The sequence below is a fragment of the Engystomops pustulosus genome, unplaced genomic scaffold (genome assembly GCF_040894005.1).
Source record: "Engystomops pustulosus unplaced genomic scaffold, aEngPut4.maternal MAT_SCAFFOLD_237, whole genome shotgun sequence".
Classification (NCBI taxonomy): domain Eukaryota; kingdom Metazoa; phylum Chordata; class Amphibia; order Anura; family Leptodactylidae; genus Engystomops; species Engystomops pustulosus.
Window position 1 is genome coordinate 44,256 of NW_027285116.1, and position 14,032 is coordinate 58,287.

General features: G+C 55.7%; 1 protein-coding gene across 3 annotated transcripts in view; it reads right to left on the reverse strand.

Moving 5' to 3' along the window:
* LOC140110281 (sperm-associated antigen 17-like) overlaps window positions 1-14,032 on the reverse strand; it is a 129,322-nt gene that overhangs the window by 17,189 nt on the left and 98,101 nt on the right. For all 3 annotated transcript variants that reach the window (XM_072132127.1, XM_072132126.1, XM_072132125.1), the window contains exons 38-39: window positions 2,187-2,304; window positions 607-675 (exon numbers count right to left, since the gene is read on the reverse strand). In XM_072132127.1, the coding sequence (XP_071988228.1) occupies window positions 607-675; window positions 2,187-2,304 (187 nt within the window). The remainder of the gene's footprint in view (window positions 1-606; window positions 676-2,186; window positions 2,305-14,032) is intronic.

The following is a 14,032-nucleotide window of genomic DNA, read 5'->3' on the forward strand; positions in this document are numbered from 1 at the left end:
ACCAGGCTGTCTAGGGGCACAGGACCCTCCGCTGCCTCCTCTGCGCCCACCAGGCTGTCTAGGGGGCACAGGACCCTCCGCTGCCTCCTCTGCGCCCACCAGGCTGTCTAGGGGCACAGGACCCTCCGCTGCCTCCTCTGCACACATCATGCTGTCTAGGGGAACATGACCCTCCGCTGCCTCCTCTGCACACACCAGGCTGTCTAGGGGCACAGGACCCTCCGCTGCCTCCTCTGCACACACCAGGCTGTCTAGGGGAACAGGACCCTCCGCTGCCTCCTCTGCACACACCAGGCTGTCTAGGGGCACAGGACCCTCCGCTGCCTCCTCTGCACACACCAGGCTGTCTAGGGGCACAGGACCCTCCGCTGCCTCCTCTGCACATACCAGGCTGTCTAGGGGCACAGGACCCTCCGCTGCCTCCTCTGCACACACCAGGCTGTCTAGGGGCACAGGACCCTCCGCTGCCTCCTCTGCACACAACAGGCTGTCTAGGGGCACAGGACCCTCTGCACACACCAGGCTGTCTAGGGGCACATGACCCTCCGCTGCACCTGTACACATTGGGCCATCATGAGATCACATGTAAAATTCTTTTGGCTTTACCGGAGTTCTCCGCCAGCTCCTTGCAGGCCGCGGAGTGCGCTGGGATTGTATCATTGTCCCTCTGGTTGTCTGCAAAACACAAGGAGCTGGTAAGAAACCCCTTGTCAGACTGTGATACTGTAGACCCCTTGTCCAAGATCTGCCCACATATCACTTACTGATCTGGCCTCATAATGCTCCAGTCACATCTAGAGCTGCATTCACAATTCTTTTCTACTGCAACTGGATAAGTAGTTGTGCAGGAGACTGTACCCTGTCAGGGGGTTAACAATCTTGGATGTGAGACCATGAACGGGCCCAGAGGTAGAAGGGATCCCAGGAGATGAGTAATTATATTATTTAATTTCTTTTACTCGTAGTGTATATATAATATGTGTAGTGTATATATATAATACGTGTAGTGTATATAGAGTATGTGTAGTGTATATGTAGTGTGTGTAGTGTATATATATAATATGTGTAGTGTATATAGAGTATGCGTAGTGTATATATAGTGTTTGTAGTGTATATATAGTGTTTGTAGTGTATATATAGCGTGTGTAGTGTATATATATATCGTGTGTAGTGTATATATAGCGTGTAGTGCATATATAGTGTGTGTAGTGTATATATATATAGTGTGTGTAGTGTATATATATATAGCGTGTGTAGTGTATATATAAAGTATGTGTAGTGTATATATATAGTGTGTGTAGTGTATATATAGTATGTGTAGTGTATATATAGTGTGTGTAGTGTATATATAGTATGTGTAGTGTATATATATAGTGTGTGTAGTGTATATATAGTATGTGTAGTGTATATATAGTGTGTGTAGTGTATATATAGTATGTGTAGTGTATATATAGTGTGTGTAGTGTATATATATAGTGTGTGTAGTGTATATATAGTATGTGTAGTGTATATATAGTGTGTGTAGTGTATATATATAGTGTGTGTAGTGTATATATATAGTGTGTGTAGTGTATATATAGTATGTGTAGTGTATATATAGTATGTGTAGTGTATATATAGTGTGTGTAGTGTATATATAGTATGTGTAGTGTATATATAGTGTGTGTAGTGTATATATATAGTGTGTGTAGTGTATATATATAGTGTGTGTAGTGTATATATAGTATGTGTAGTGTATATATAGTGTGTGTAGTGTATATATAGTGTGTGTAGTGTATATATATAGCGTGTGTAGTGTATATATATAGCGTGTGTAGTGTATATATATAGCGTGTGTAGTGTATATATATAGTGTGTGTAGTATATATATATAGCGTGTGTAGTGTATATATAGTATGTGTAGTGTATATATAGTGTGTGTAGTGTATATATAGTGTGTGTAGTGTATATATAGTGTTTGTAGTGTAGGTGTAGCCTATATATTTAGTAAAAGTGCAATGTGGGGGATGGGGGCAGCAGTGGGGTTTTGGGTATATGAGGAATTGTTACACCCCTGTCATCCATGTACTTTTTGCTTCAGTCTACGTAGTAATACTGCACCCTGGTACTTGCTAATGACATCACACATTCCCCTGTGACATCACAGATCTGCTCTGGCTCTGAATGGTTGTTCCAGTCTCCACCACCTGACTCCTGATCCTCCATGCTGATGGGCAGCTCCTCCTCTGGCTCCTCCTCTGTCTCCTCCTTCTTGGATCTAGGGATCTGCGGCAGGTCTTGGGAGAGAAGATCCAAATCTGGAGCCTGGTGGAAAACATGGATTTGGGATGGCAGAGTGAGAGGCCATATCCAGAAGTTTTCCGCTTGTACTAGTCAGCCATGAGACAGTCAAGACGGGCGAGATGGCCACGAGATGGGCGAGGCCTGTAGACTGGTGAGGCTGCCAGGAGGCTGGTGCAGGGGCCTGGAGACTGGTGAGGGGACCTGGAGACTGGTGAGGGGGCCTGGAGACTGGTGAGGGGGCCTGGAGACTGGTGAGGGGGCCTGGAGACTGGTGAAAGAGCAAGGAGACAGGTTTGGTGGCCTTGAGACTGGTGAGGGAGCCAGGAGACTGGTGAGGCGGCCTGGAGACTGGGGAGGCGGCCTGGAGACTGGGGAGGTGGCCACGAGATGGGCGTGGCCTGGAGACTGGTGAGGCTGCCTGGAGACTAATGTGGGGGCCTGGAGACCGGTGAGGGGACCTGGAGACTGGTGAAAGAGCAAGGAGACAGGTTTGGTGGCCTTGAGACTGGTGAGGGAGCCAGGAGACTGGTGAGGCGGCCTGGAGACTGGTGAGGCGGCCTGGAGACTGGTGAGGCGGCCTGGAGACTGGTGAGGTGGCCACGAGATGGGCGTGGCCTGGAGACTGTTGAGGCTGCCTGGAGACTAATGTGGGGGCCTGGAGACCGGTGAGGGGACCTGGAGACTGGTGAAAGAGCAAGGAGACAGATTTGGTGGCCTGGAGACTTGTGAAGCGGCCTGGAGACTAATGAGGCGAGGTGGAGACTAATGAGACACCTGGAGACTAATGAGACACCTGGAGACTAATGAGGAGGCCTGAAAACTAATGAGGGGGCCTGGAGACTGTTGAGGGAGGCATAAAACTGGTGGGGGGTCCTGGAGACTAATGAGGGAACTAGGAGAATAGTTTGGTGGCATGGAGACTGGTAAAGGAGCCAGGAGACTGGTGAGGGAAGCAGTAGACTGGTGAAGGGGGCCTCGAGACTAGAGAGAGAGCCAGGAGACTGGTGAGGTGGCATGGAGAATAATGAGAGAACCAGGAGACTGAGGAGGGGACCTGGAGACTAATGAGGGGGCCTAGAGACTAATGTGGGGGCCTGGAGTCTAATGAGGCGGCATGGAGACTAATGAAGCTTGGAGACTGTGAAGGGGGCTTGGAGACTGGTGAGTGGGCCTGGAGACTAGGGAAGCGGCCTGGAGACTGGGGAGGCGGCTTGGAACTGGGGAAGCGGCTTGGAGACTGTGAAGGGGGCTTGGAGACTGGGGAGGTGGCCTGGAGACTGGGGAGGCGGCCTAGAGACTGGGGAGGCTGCCTGGAGACAGGCTAGGGAGCCAAGAGACTGGTGAGGGAGTCAGGAGACTGAAAGGGGTCCCAGAGACTAATGAGGGGACCCGTAGACTAATGAGGGAATCTAGGGACTGATGAGGGAGCCAGATGACTGGTGAGAGGGCCTGGAGACTAATGATTGGGCCTAGAGGCTAATAAAAGGTCCTAGAGGCTAATGAGGGTGCCTAGAGTGTAAGGAGGGGACTAGAGGCTAATGAGGGGGCCTGGAGACTAATGAGGGCCCATCACCTGTCTCCAGGGCCCATCACCTGTTTCCAGGGCCCCTCATTAATCTCCAGGCCCCCTAATTATCCTCCAGGTCTCTAGGAGAATAGTTTGGTGGCATGGAGACTGGTAAGCGAGCTAGGGGACTGGTGATGGGGCCTGGAGATGGTGAGGGAGCCAGTAGACTGGTGAAGGGGGCCTGGAGACTAATGGGAGAACCAGGAGATGGATGAGGTGACCTGGAGTTTACTGAGGGGGCCTGGAGACTAATGAGGGCCCATCACCTGTCTTCAGGGCCCTTAACCTGGCTTCAGGAGAATAGTTTGGTGGCAAGGAGACTGGTAAGGGAGCCAGGAGACTGGTGAGAGGGCCTGGAGAATAATCATTGGGCCTAGAGGCTAATGAAAGGTCCTAGAGGCTAATGAGGGGGTTTGGAGACTAATGAAGGCCCATCACCTGTTTCCAGGGCCCCTAACCTCTTTCTAGGGCCCCTCATTGATCTCTGGTGAGGGAGCCAGTAGACTGGTGAAGGGGGCCTGGAGACTAATGGGAGAGCCAGGAGACTGGTGAGGTGGCCTGGAGAATAATGAGAGAACCAGGAGACTAATGAGGGAGCTTGGAGACTAATGAGGGAGCCTGGAGACTAATGATGCGGCCTGGAGACTAATGATGCGGCCTGGAGACTAATGATGCGGCCTGGAGACTAATGATGCGGCCTGGAGACTGGTGAAGGGGGCCTGGAGACTAATGAAGGAGCCAGGAGACTGGTGAGGGAGCCAGGAGACTGGTGAGGTGGCCTGGAGACTACTAAGGGAGCCAGGAGACTAACTAGGGGGCCTGGAGACTAATGAGGGGGCCTGGAGACTAATGAGAGAGCGAGGAGACCGGCTTGGTGGCCAGGAGACTGGGGAGGGGGCCTGGAGACTGGGGAGCGGGCCTGGAGACTGGCTAGGGAGCCAGGAGACTGGTGAGAGGGCCTGGAGACTAATATGGTGACTTGGAGTCTAATGACGGGGCCTATAGACTGGTGAGGGGGCCTGGAGACTAATGAAAGAGCGAGGAGACCGGCTTGGTGGCCTAGAGACTGGGGAGCAGGCTTGAAGACTGTGGGGCAGGCCTGGAGACTAGGGAGGCGTCCAGGAGACTGGGGAGACGGGCTGGAGACTTGTTTAGTGGCCTGAAAACTGGGGAGGCGGCCTGGAGACTGATGAGGGTGCCTGGAGACTAATGAGAGAGCCAGGAGACTGGTGAGGGGACTTGGAGACTAGTGAGGAGGCCTGGAGACTAATGAGAGGGCCTGGAGACTAATGAGAGGACCTGGAGACTAATGAGAAGGCCTGAAGACTAATTAGGTGGCCTGGAGACAAATGAGGGAGCTAGAAGATTGGTTTGGTGGCCTGGAGTCTGGTGAGGGAGCCAGGAGACTAATGAGCGGGACAGGAGACTAATGAGAAGACCTGGAGACTAATGAGAGGGCCTGTAGACTAATGAGGGGGCCTGTAGACTAACTAGGGGGCCGGGAGACTAATGAGGGGGCCTGGAGACTGGTGTTTGGGCAAGGAGACTGGTGAGGCAGCCCTGGAGACTGGTGAGGGAGCCCTGGAGACTGGTGAGGGAGCCCTGGAGACTGGTGAGGGAGCCCTGGAGACTGGTGAGGGAGCCCTGTAGACTGGTGAGGGAGGCCTGGAGACTGGTGAGGAGGCCTGGAGACTGGTGAGGAGGCCTGGAGACGAATGAGGTAAACCTGGATACTGGCTTTGTGGCCTGGAGACTGGGGAGGGAGCCTGGAGACTGGGGAGAGGGCCTGGAAACTGGGGAGGCGGCCTGGAGACTGGGGAGATGGCCTGGAGACTGGGGAGACGGCCTGGAGACTGGGGAGATGGCCTGGAGACTGGGGAGACGGCCTGGAGACTGGCTAGGGAGCTAAGAGATTGGTTTGGTGGCCTGGAGACTGGTGAGGGAGCCCTGGAGACTGGTGAGGGAGCGCTGGAGACTGGTGAGGGAGCGCTGGAGACTGGTGAGGAGGCCTGGAGACTAGTGAGGAGGCCTGGAGACTAGTGAGGAGGCCTGGAGACTAATGAGGAGGCATGGAGACTAATGAGGGGGCCTGGAGACTAATGAGAGAGCGAAGGAGACTGGCTTGGTTGCCTGGAGACTGGGGAGCAGGCCTGGAGACTGGGAAGGAGGCCTGCCTGAGGAGGCAGACTGGAGACTGGCTAAGGAGCTAGGAGACTGGTGAGAGGGCCTGGGGACTAATGTGGTGGCCTGGAGAATGGTTTGCTGGCCTATAGACTGGTGAGGGAGCCAGGAGACTGGTGAGGGGGCCTGGAAACTAATGTGGCGGCCTAGAGACTAGGGAGGCGGCCTGGAGACTGGGGAGGCGGTCTGGAGACTGGTTTAATGGCCTGAAAACTGTGAAGGCGGTCTGGAGACTAATGAGGGGGCCTGGAGACTAAAGAGAGGGCCTGAAGACTAAAGAGGGAGCCTGGAGACTAATGAGGGGACCTAGAGACTAATGAGAAGAGCTGGAGACTAATGAGGGAGCCTGGAGACTAATGAGGTTGCCTGGAGACTAATGAGGTTGCCTGGAGACTAATGAGGGGGCCTAGAGACTAATAAGGGGGCCTGGAGACTAATAAGGGGACCTGGAGACTAATAAGGGGGCCTGGAGACTAATAAGGGGGCCTGGAGACTGGTGAGGGATCCCTGGAGACTGTTGAGGAGGCCTGGAGAATACTGAGGGTGCTTGATGACTACTGAGGGGGCCTGGAGACTTATGAGGGATCCTGGAGACTAATGAGGGGGCCTGGAGACTAATGAGAGGGCCTGGAGACTAATGAGGGGGCCTGGAGACTAATGAGGTGGCCTGGAGACTAATGAGGTAGCCTGGAGACTAATGAGGTAGCCTGGAGACTGGCTTGGTGGCCTGGAGACTGGTGAGGGGGCATGGAGACTAATGACGGGGCCTAGCGACTTGTTTGCTGGCCTATAGACTACTGAGGGAGCCAGGAGATTGGTGAGGGTGTGTGAAAACTAATGTGGCAACCTAGAGACTAGGGAGGTGGCCTGGAGACTGGGGAGGCGGTCTGGAGACTGGATTGGTAGCCTGAAAACTGGGTAGGCGGTCTGGAGACTAATGAGGGGCCTGGAGACTAATGAGGTGGCCTGGAGACTAATGAGGTGGCCTGGAGACTAATGAGGTGGCCTGGAGACTAATGAGTTGGCCTGGAGACTAATGAGTTGGCCTGGAGACTAATGAGAAGGCCTGAAGACTAAGTAGGTGGCCTGGAGACAAATGAGGGAGCTAGAAGATTGGTTTGGAGACTAATGAGAAGACCTGGAGACTAATGAGGGGGCCTGGAGACTAACTAGGGGGCCGGGAGACTAATGAGGGGGCCTGGAGACTGGTGTTTGGGCACCAGTGAGGAAGCCCTGGAGACTGGTGAGGGAGCCCTGGAGACTGGTGAGGGAGCCCTGGAGACTGGTGAGGGAGCCCTGGAGACTGGTGAGGGAGCCCTGGTGACTGGTGAGGAGGCCTGGAGACTACTTAGGGGGCCTGGAGACGAATGAGGTGGCCTGGAAACTGGCTTTGTGGCCTGGAGACTGGGGAGGGAGCCTGGAGACTAATGAGGGGGCTTGGAGACTAATGAGGGGGCCTGGAGACTAATGAGAGGGCCTGGAGACTACTGAGAGGACCTGGAGACTAATGAGAAGGCCTGAAGACTAATTAGGTGGCCTGGAGACAAATGAGGGAGCTAGAAGATTGGTTTGGTGGCCTGGAGTCTGGTGAGGGAGCCAGGAGACTAATGAGCGGGACAGGAGACTAATGAGAAGACCTGGAGACTAATGAGAGGGCCTGTAGACTAATGAGGGGGCCTATAGACTAACTAGGGGGCCGGGAGACTAATGAGGGGACCTGGAGACTGGTGTTTGGGCAAGGAGACTGGTGTTTGGGCAAGGAGACTGGTGAGGCAGCCCTGGAGACTGGTGAGGGAGCCCTGGAGACTGGTGAGGGAGCCCTGGAGACTGGTGAGGGAGCCCTGGAGACTGGTGAGGGAGCCCTGTAGACTGGTGAGGGAGGCCTGGAGACTGGTGAGGAGGCCTGGAGACTGGTGAGGAGGCCTGGAGACGAATGAGGTAAACCTGGATACTGGCTTTGTGGCCTGGAGACTGGGGAGGGAGCCTGGAGACTGGGGAGAGGGCCTGGAAACTGGGGAGGCGGCCTGGAGACTGGGGAGATGGCCTGGAGACTGGGGAGACGGCCTGGAGACTGGGGAGATGGCCTGGAGACTGGGGAGACGGCCTGGAGACTGGCTAGGGAGCTAAGAGATTGGTTTGGTGGCCTGGAGACTGGTGAGGGTGCCCTGGAGACTGGTGAGGGAGCCCTGGAGACTGGTGAGGGAGCCCTGGAGACTGGTGAGGGAGCGCTGGAGACTGGTGAGGGAGCGCTGGAGACTGGTGAGGAGGCCTGGAGACTAGTGAGGAGGCCTGGAGACTAGTGAGGAGGCCTGGAGACTAATGAGGAGGCATGGAGACTAATGAGGGGGCCTGGAGACTAATGAGAGAGCGAAGGAGATTGGCTTGGTTGCCTGGAGACTGGGGAGAGGGCCTGGGGACTAATGTGGTGGCCTGGAGAATGGTTTGCTGGCCTATAGACTGGTGAGAGGGCCTGGGGACTAATGTGGTGGCCTGGAGAATGGTTTGCTGGCCTATAGACTGGTGAGGGAGCCAGGAGACTGGTGAGGGGGCCTGGAAACTAATGTGGCGGCCTAGAGACTAGGGAGGCGGCCTGGAGACTGGGGAGGCGGTCTGGAGACTGGTTTAATGGCCTGAAAACTGTGGAGGCGGTCTGGAGACTAATGAGGGGGCCTGGAGACTAAAGAGAGGGCCTAAAGACTAAAGAGGGAGCCTGGAGACTAATGAGGGGACCTAGAGACTAATGAGAAGAGCCTGGAGACTAATGAGGTGGCCTGGAGACTAATGAGGTGGCCTGGAGACTAATGAGTTGGCCTGGAGACTAATGAGTTGGCCTGGAGACTAATGAGTTGGCCTGGAGACTAATGAGAAGGCCTGAAGACTAATTAGGTGGCCTGGAGACAAATGAGGGAGCTAGAAGATTGGTTTGGAGACTAATGAGAAGACCTGGAGACTAATGAGGGGGCCTGGAGACTAACTAGGGGGCCGGGAGACTAATGAGGGGGCCTGGAGACTGGTGTTTGGGCAAGGAGACTGGTGAGGAAGCCCTGGAGACTGGTGAGGGAGCCCTGGAGACTGGTGAGGGAGCCCTGGAGACTGGTGAGGAGGCCTGGAGACTACTTAGGGGGCCTGGAGACAAATGAGGTGGCCTGGAAACTGGCTTTGTGGCCTGGAGACTGGGGAGGGAGCCTGGAGACTAATGAGGGGGCTTGGAGACTAATGAGGGGGCCTGGAGACTAATGAGAGGGCCTGGAGACTAATGAGAGGACCTGGAGACTAATGAGAAAGCCTGAAGACTAATTAGGTGGCCTGGAGACAAATGAGGGAGCTAGAAGATTGGTTTGGTGGCCTGGAGTCTGGTGAGGGAGCCAGGAGACTAATGAGCGGGACAGGAGACTAATGAGAAGACCTGGAGACTAATGAGAGGGCCTGTAGACTAATGAGGGGGCCTGTAGACTAACTAGGGGGCCGGGAGACTAATGAGGGGGCCTGGAGACTGGTGTTTGGGCAAGGAGACTGGTGTTTGGGCAAGGAGACTGGTGAGGCAGCCCTGGAGACTGGTGAGGGAGCCCTGGAGACTGGTGAGGGAGCCCTGGAGACTGGTGAGGGAGCCCTGGAGACTGGTGAGGGAGCCCTGGAGACTGGTGAGGGCGGCCTGGAGACTGGTGAGGAGGCCTGGAGACTGGTGAGGAGGCCTGGAGACGAATGAGGTAAACCTGGATACTGGCTTTGTGGCCTGGAGACTGGGGAGGGAGCCAGGAGACTGGGGAGAGGGCCTGGAAACTGGGGAGGCGGCCTGGAGACTGGGGAGATGGCCTGGAGACTGGGGAGACGGCCTGGAGACTGGGGAGATGGCCTGGAGACTGGGGAGATGGCCTGGAGACTGGCTAGGGAGCTAAGAGATTGGTTTGGTGGCCTGGAGACTGGTGAGGGTGCCCTGGAGACTGGTGAGGGAGCCCTGGAGACTGGTGAGGGAGCCCTGGAGACTGGTGAGGGAGCGCTGGAGACTGGTGAGGGAGCGCTGGAGACTGGTGAGGAGGCCTGGAGACTAGTGAGGAGGCCTGGAGACTAGTGAGGAGGCCTGGAGACTAATGAGGAGGCATGGAGACTAATGAGGGGGCCTGGAGACTAATGAGAGAGCGAAGGAGACTGGCTTGGTTGCCTGGAGACTGGGGAGCAGGCCTGGAGACTGGGAAGGAGGCCTGCCTGAGGAGGCAGACTGGAGACTGGCTAAGGAGCTAGGAGACTGGTGAGAGGGCCTGGGGACTAATGTGGTGGCCTGGAGAATGGTTTGCTGGCCTATAGACTGGTGAGGGAGCAAGGAGACTGGTGAGGGGGCCTGGAAACTAATGTGGCGGCCTAGAGACTAGGGAGGCGGCCTGGAGACTGGGGAGGCGGTCTGGAGACTGGTTTAATGGCCTGAAAACTGTGGAGGCGGTCTGGAGACTAATGAGGGGGCCTGGAGACTAAAGAGAGGGCCTGAAGACTAAAGAGGGAGCCTGGAGACTAATGAGGGGACCTAGAGACTAATGAGAAGAGCTGGAGACTAATGAGGGAGCCTGGAGACTAATGAGGTTGCCTGGAGACTAATGAGGTTGCCTGGAGACTAATGAGGGGGCCTAGAGACTAATAAGGGGGCCTGGAGACTAATAAGGGGACCTGGAGACTAATAAGGGGGCCTGGAGACTAATAAGGGGGCCTGGAGACTGGTGAGGGATCCCTGGAGACTGTTGAGGAGGCCTGGAGAATACTGAGGGTGCTTGATGACTACTGAGGGGGCCTGGAGACTAATGAGGGGGCCTGGAGACTAATGAGGGGGCCTGGAGACTAATGAGGGGGCCTGGAGACTAATGAGGTGGCCTGGAGACTAATGAGGTAGCCTGGAGACTGGTGAGGGGGCATGGAGACTGGTGAGGGGGCATGGAGACTAATGACGGGGCCTAGCGACTAGTTTGCTGGCCTATAGACTACTGAGGGAGCCAGGAGATTGGTGAGGGTGTGTGAAAACTAATGTGGCAACCTAGAGACTAGGGAGGTGGCCTGGAGACTGGGGAGGCGGTCTGGAGACTGGATTGGTAGCCTGAAAACTGGGTAGGCGGTCTGGAGACTAATGAGGGGCCTGGAGACTAATGAGGTGGCCTGGAGACTAATGAGGTGGCCTGGAGACTAATGAGTTGGCCTGGAGACTAATGAGTTGGCCTGGAGACTAATGAGTTGGCCTGGAGACTGGTGAGGGGGCCTGGAGACTAATGTGGTGGCCTGGAGACTAATGACGGGGCCTGGAGACTGGTTTGCTAGTCTATTGACTGGTGAGGGAGCCTGGAGACAGGGCAGACGGCCTGGAGACTGGACAGATGGCCTGGAGACTGGACAGACGGCCTGGAGACTGGACAGACGGCCTGGAGACTGGCTAGGAAGCCAAGAGACTGGTGAGAGGACCTGGAGACTAATCTTGTGGCCTGGAGACTAATATCGGGGCCTTGCGACTAATGACGGGGCCAGGAGACCAATGACGGGGCCTGGAGACCAATGACGGGGCCTGGTGAGGGAGCCCTGGAGACTGGTGAGGGAGCCTGGAGACTGTTGAGGCGGCCTGGAGACTAATGAGGGGGCCTGGAGACTAATGAGCAAACTAGGAGACTGGTTTGGTGGCCTAGAGACTGGTGAGGGAGCCAGGAGACTGGTAAGGGGTCCTGGAGACTAACGACGGGGACTGGAGACTATTGAGAAGACCGGGAGACTAATGAGGGGACCTGGAGATTAATGAGGAGGCCTGGAGACTAATGAGGGGGCCTGTAGTCTCATGAGAAGACCTGGAGACTAATGAGGGGGCCAGGAGACTGGTGAAGTGGCCTGGAGACTGGTGAGGGGGCCTGGAGACTAATTAGGGGGCCTGGAGACTAATTAGGAAGCTAGAAGATTGGTTTGGTGGCCTGGAGACTGGTAAGGGAGCCAGGAGACTGGTGAGGGTGCCTGAAGACTAATGAGCGGGACTGGAGACTAATGAGAAAACCTTGAGACTAATGAGGGGGCCTGGAGACTAACGAGGGAGACTGGAGACTAGAGAGAGGGCCTGAAGACTAAAGAGGGGGCCTGGAGACTAATGAGAAGACCTGGAGACTAATCAGAAGGCCTGGAGACTAATGAGGGGGTCGGACGACTAATAAGGGGGCCTGAAGACTAATGAGGGGGCCTGGAGACTAATGAGGGGGTCTGGAGACTAATGAGGGGGCCTGGAGACTAATGAGGGGGCATGGAGACTAATGAGGGGGTCTGGAGACTAATGAGGGGGTCTGGAGATTGGTTATTGGTCCAGGAGACTGGTGAGGGAGCCCTGGAGACTGGTTAAGGAGCCCTGGAGATTAATGAGGTGGCCTGGAGACTGGTGAGGGGGCCTAGAGACTAATGTGGTGGCCTGGAGACTAATGACGGGGCCTGGAGACTAATGACGGGGCCTGGAGACTGGTTTGCTGGTCTATAGACTGGTGAGGGAGCCTGGAGACAGGGGATGGGGCCTGCAGACTGGGCAGACGGCCTGGGGACTGGGCAGATGGCCTGGAGACTGGCTATGGAGCCAAGAGACTGGTGAGAGGACCTGGAGACTAATCTGGTGGCCTGGAGACTAATGATGGGGCCTGGAGACTAATGACGGGGCCTTGTGACTAATGACGGGGCCAGGAGACCAATGACGGGGCCTGGAGACCAATGACGGGGCCTGGAGACCAATGATGGGGCCTGGAGACCAATGACGGGGCCTGAAGACTAATGACGGAGACTGGAGACAGCTGAAACAGCCCTGGAGACTGGTGAGGGAGCCCTGGAGACTGGTGAGGCGGCCTGGAGACTAACGAGGCGGCCCGGAGACTAACGAGGCGGCCTGGAGACTAATGAGTGAACTAGGAGATTGGTTTGGTGGCCTAGAGACTGGTGAGGGAGCCAGGAGACTGGTGAGGGAGCCAGGAGGCTGGTGAGGGAGCCAGGAGGCTGGTGAGGGAGCCAGGAGGCTGGTGAGGGGGCCTGGAGACTAATGAGGGGGACTGGAGATTATTGAGAAGACCTGGAGACTAAAGAGAGGGCCAGAAGACTAAGGAGGCGGCTTGGAGTCTATTGAGGGGACCCGAAGACTAATGAGGAAATCTAGGGACTGATGAGGGAGCCAGCAGACTGGTGAGAGGGCCTGGAGACTAATGATTGGGCCTAGAGGCTAATGAAGGGCCTAGAGGCTAATGAGGGCCCATCTGTCTCAAGGGCCCCTCATTAATCTCCAGGCCCCCTAATTAGTCTCCAGGCCCCCTAATTAGCCTCCAGGCCCCCTAATTAGCCTCCAGGCCTCTAGGTGAATGGTTTAGTGGCATTGAAACTGGTAAGGGAGCCAGGAGACTGGTGAAGGGGCATGGAGACTGGTGAGGGGGCATGGAGACTGGTGAGGGAGCCAGTAGACTAGTGAAAGGGGCCTGGAGACTAATGAGAGAGCCAGGAGACAGGTGAAGGGGCCTGGAGACTAATGAGAGAGCCAGGAAACTGGTGCGGTGGCCTGGAGAATAATGAGAGAACCAGGAGACTGATGAGAGGGCCTGGAGAAAAATGAAGGGGTCTAGAGACAGGCAAAGGATCCAGTAGAATAATGAAGGGGCCTGGAGACTAATGAGAAGACCTGGAGACTAATGAGGGGGCCTGGAGACTAATGAGGGGGCCTGGAAACTAATGAGGGGGCATGGAGACTAATGAGGGAGCCAGGAGACTACTGAGGGAGCCTGGAAACTACTGGGGGGACCAGGAGACTAATGAGTTGCCCTGGAGACTATAGAGGGGGCCTGGAGACTAATAAGGGGGACTGGAGACTAATGAGGGGGACTGGAGACTAATGAGGGGGACTGGAGACTAATGACGGGGCCTGGATACTAATGAGGGAGCCCTGGAGACTGGTGAGAGTGCCCTGGAGACTGGTGAGGGAGCCCTAGAGACTGGTGAGGGAGCCCTGGAGATTGATGAGGGAGCCCTGGA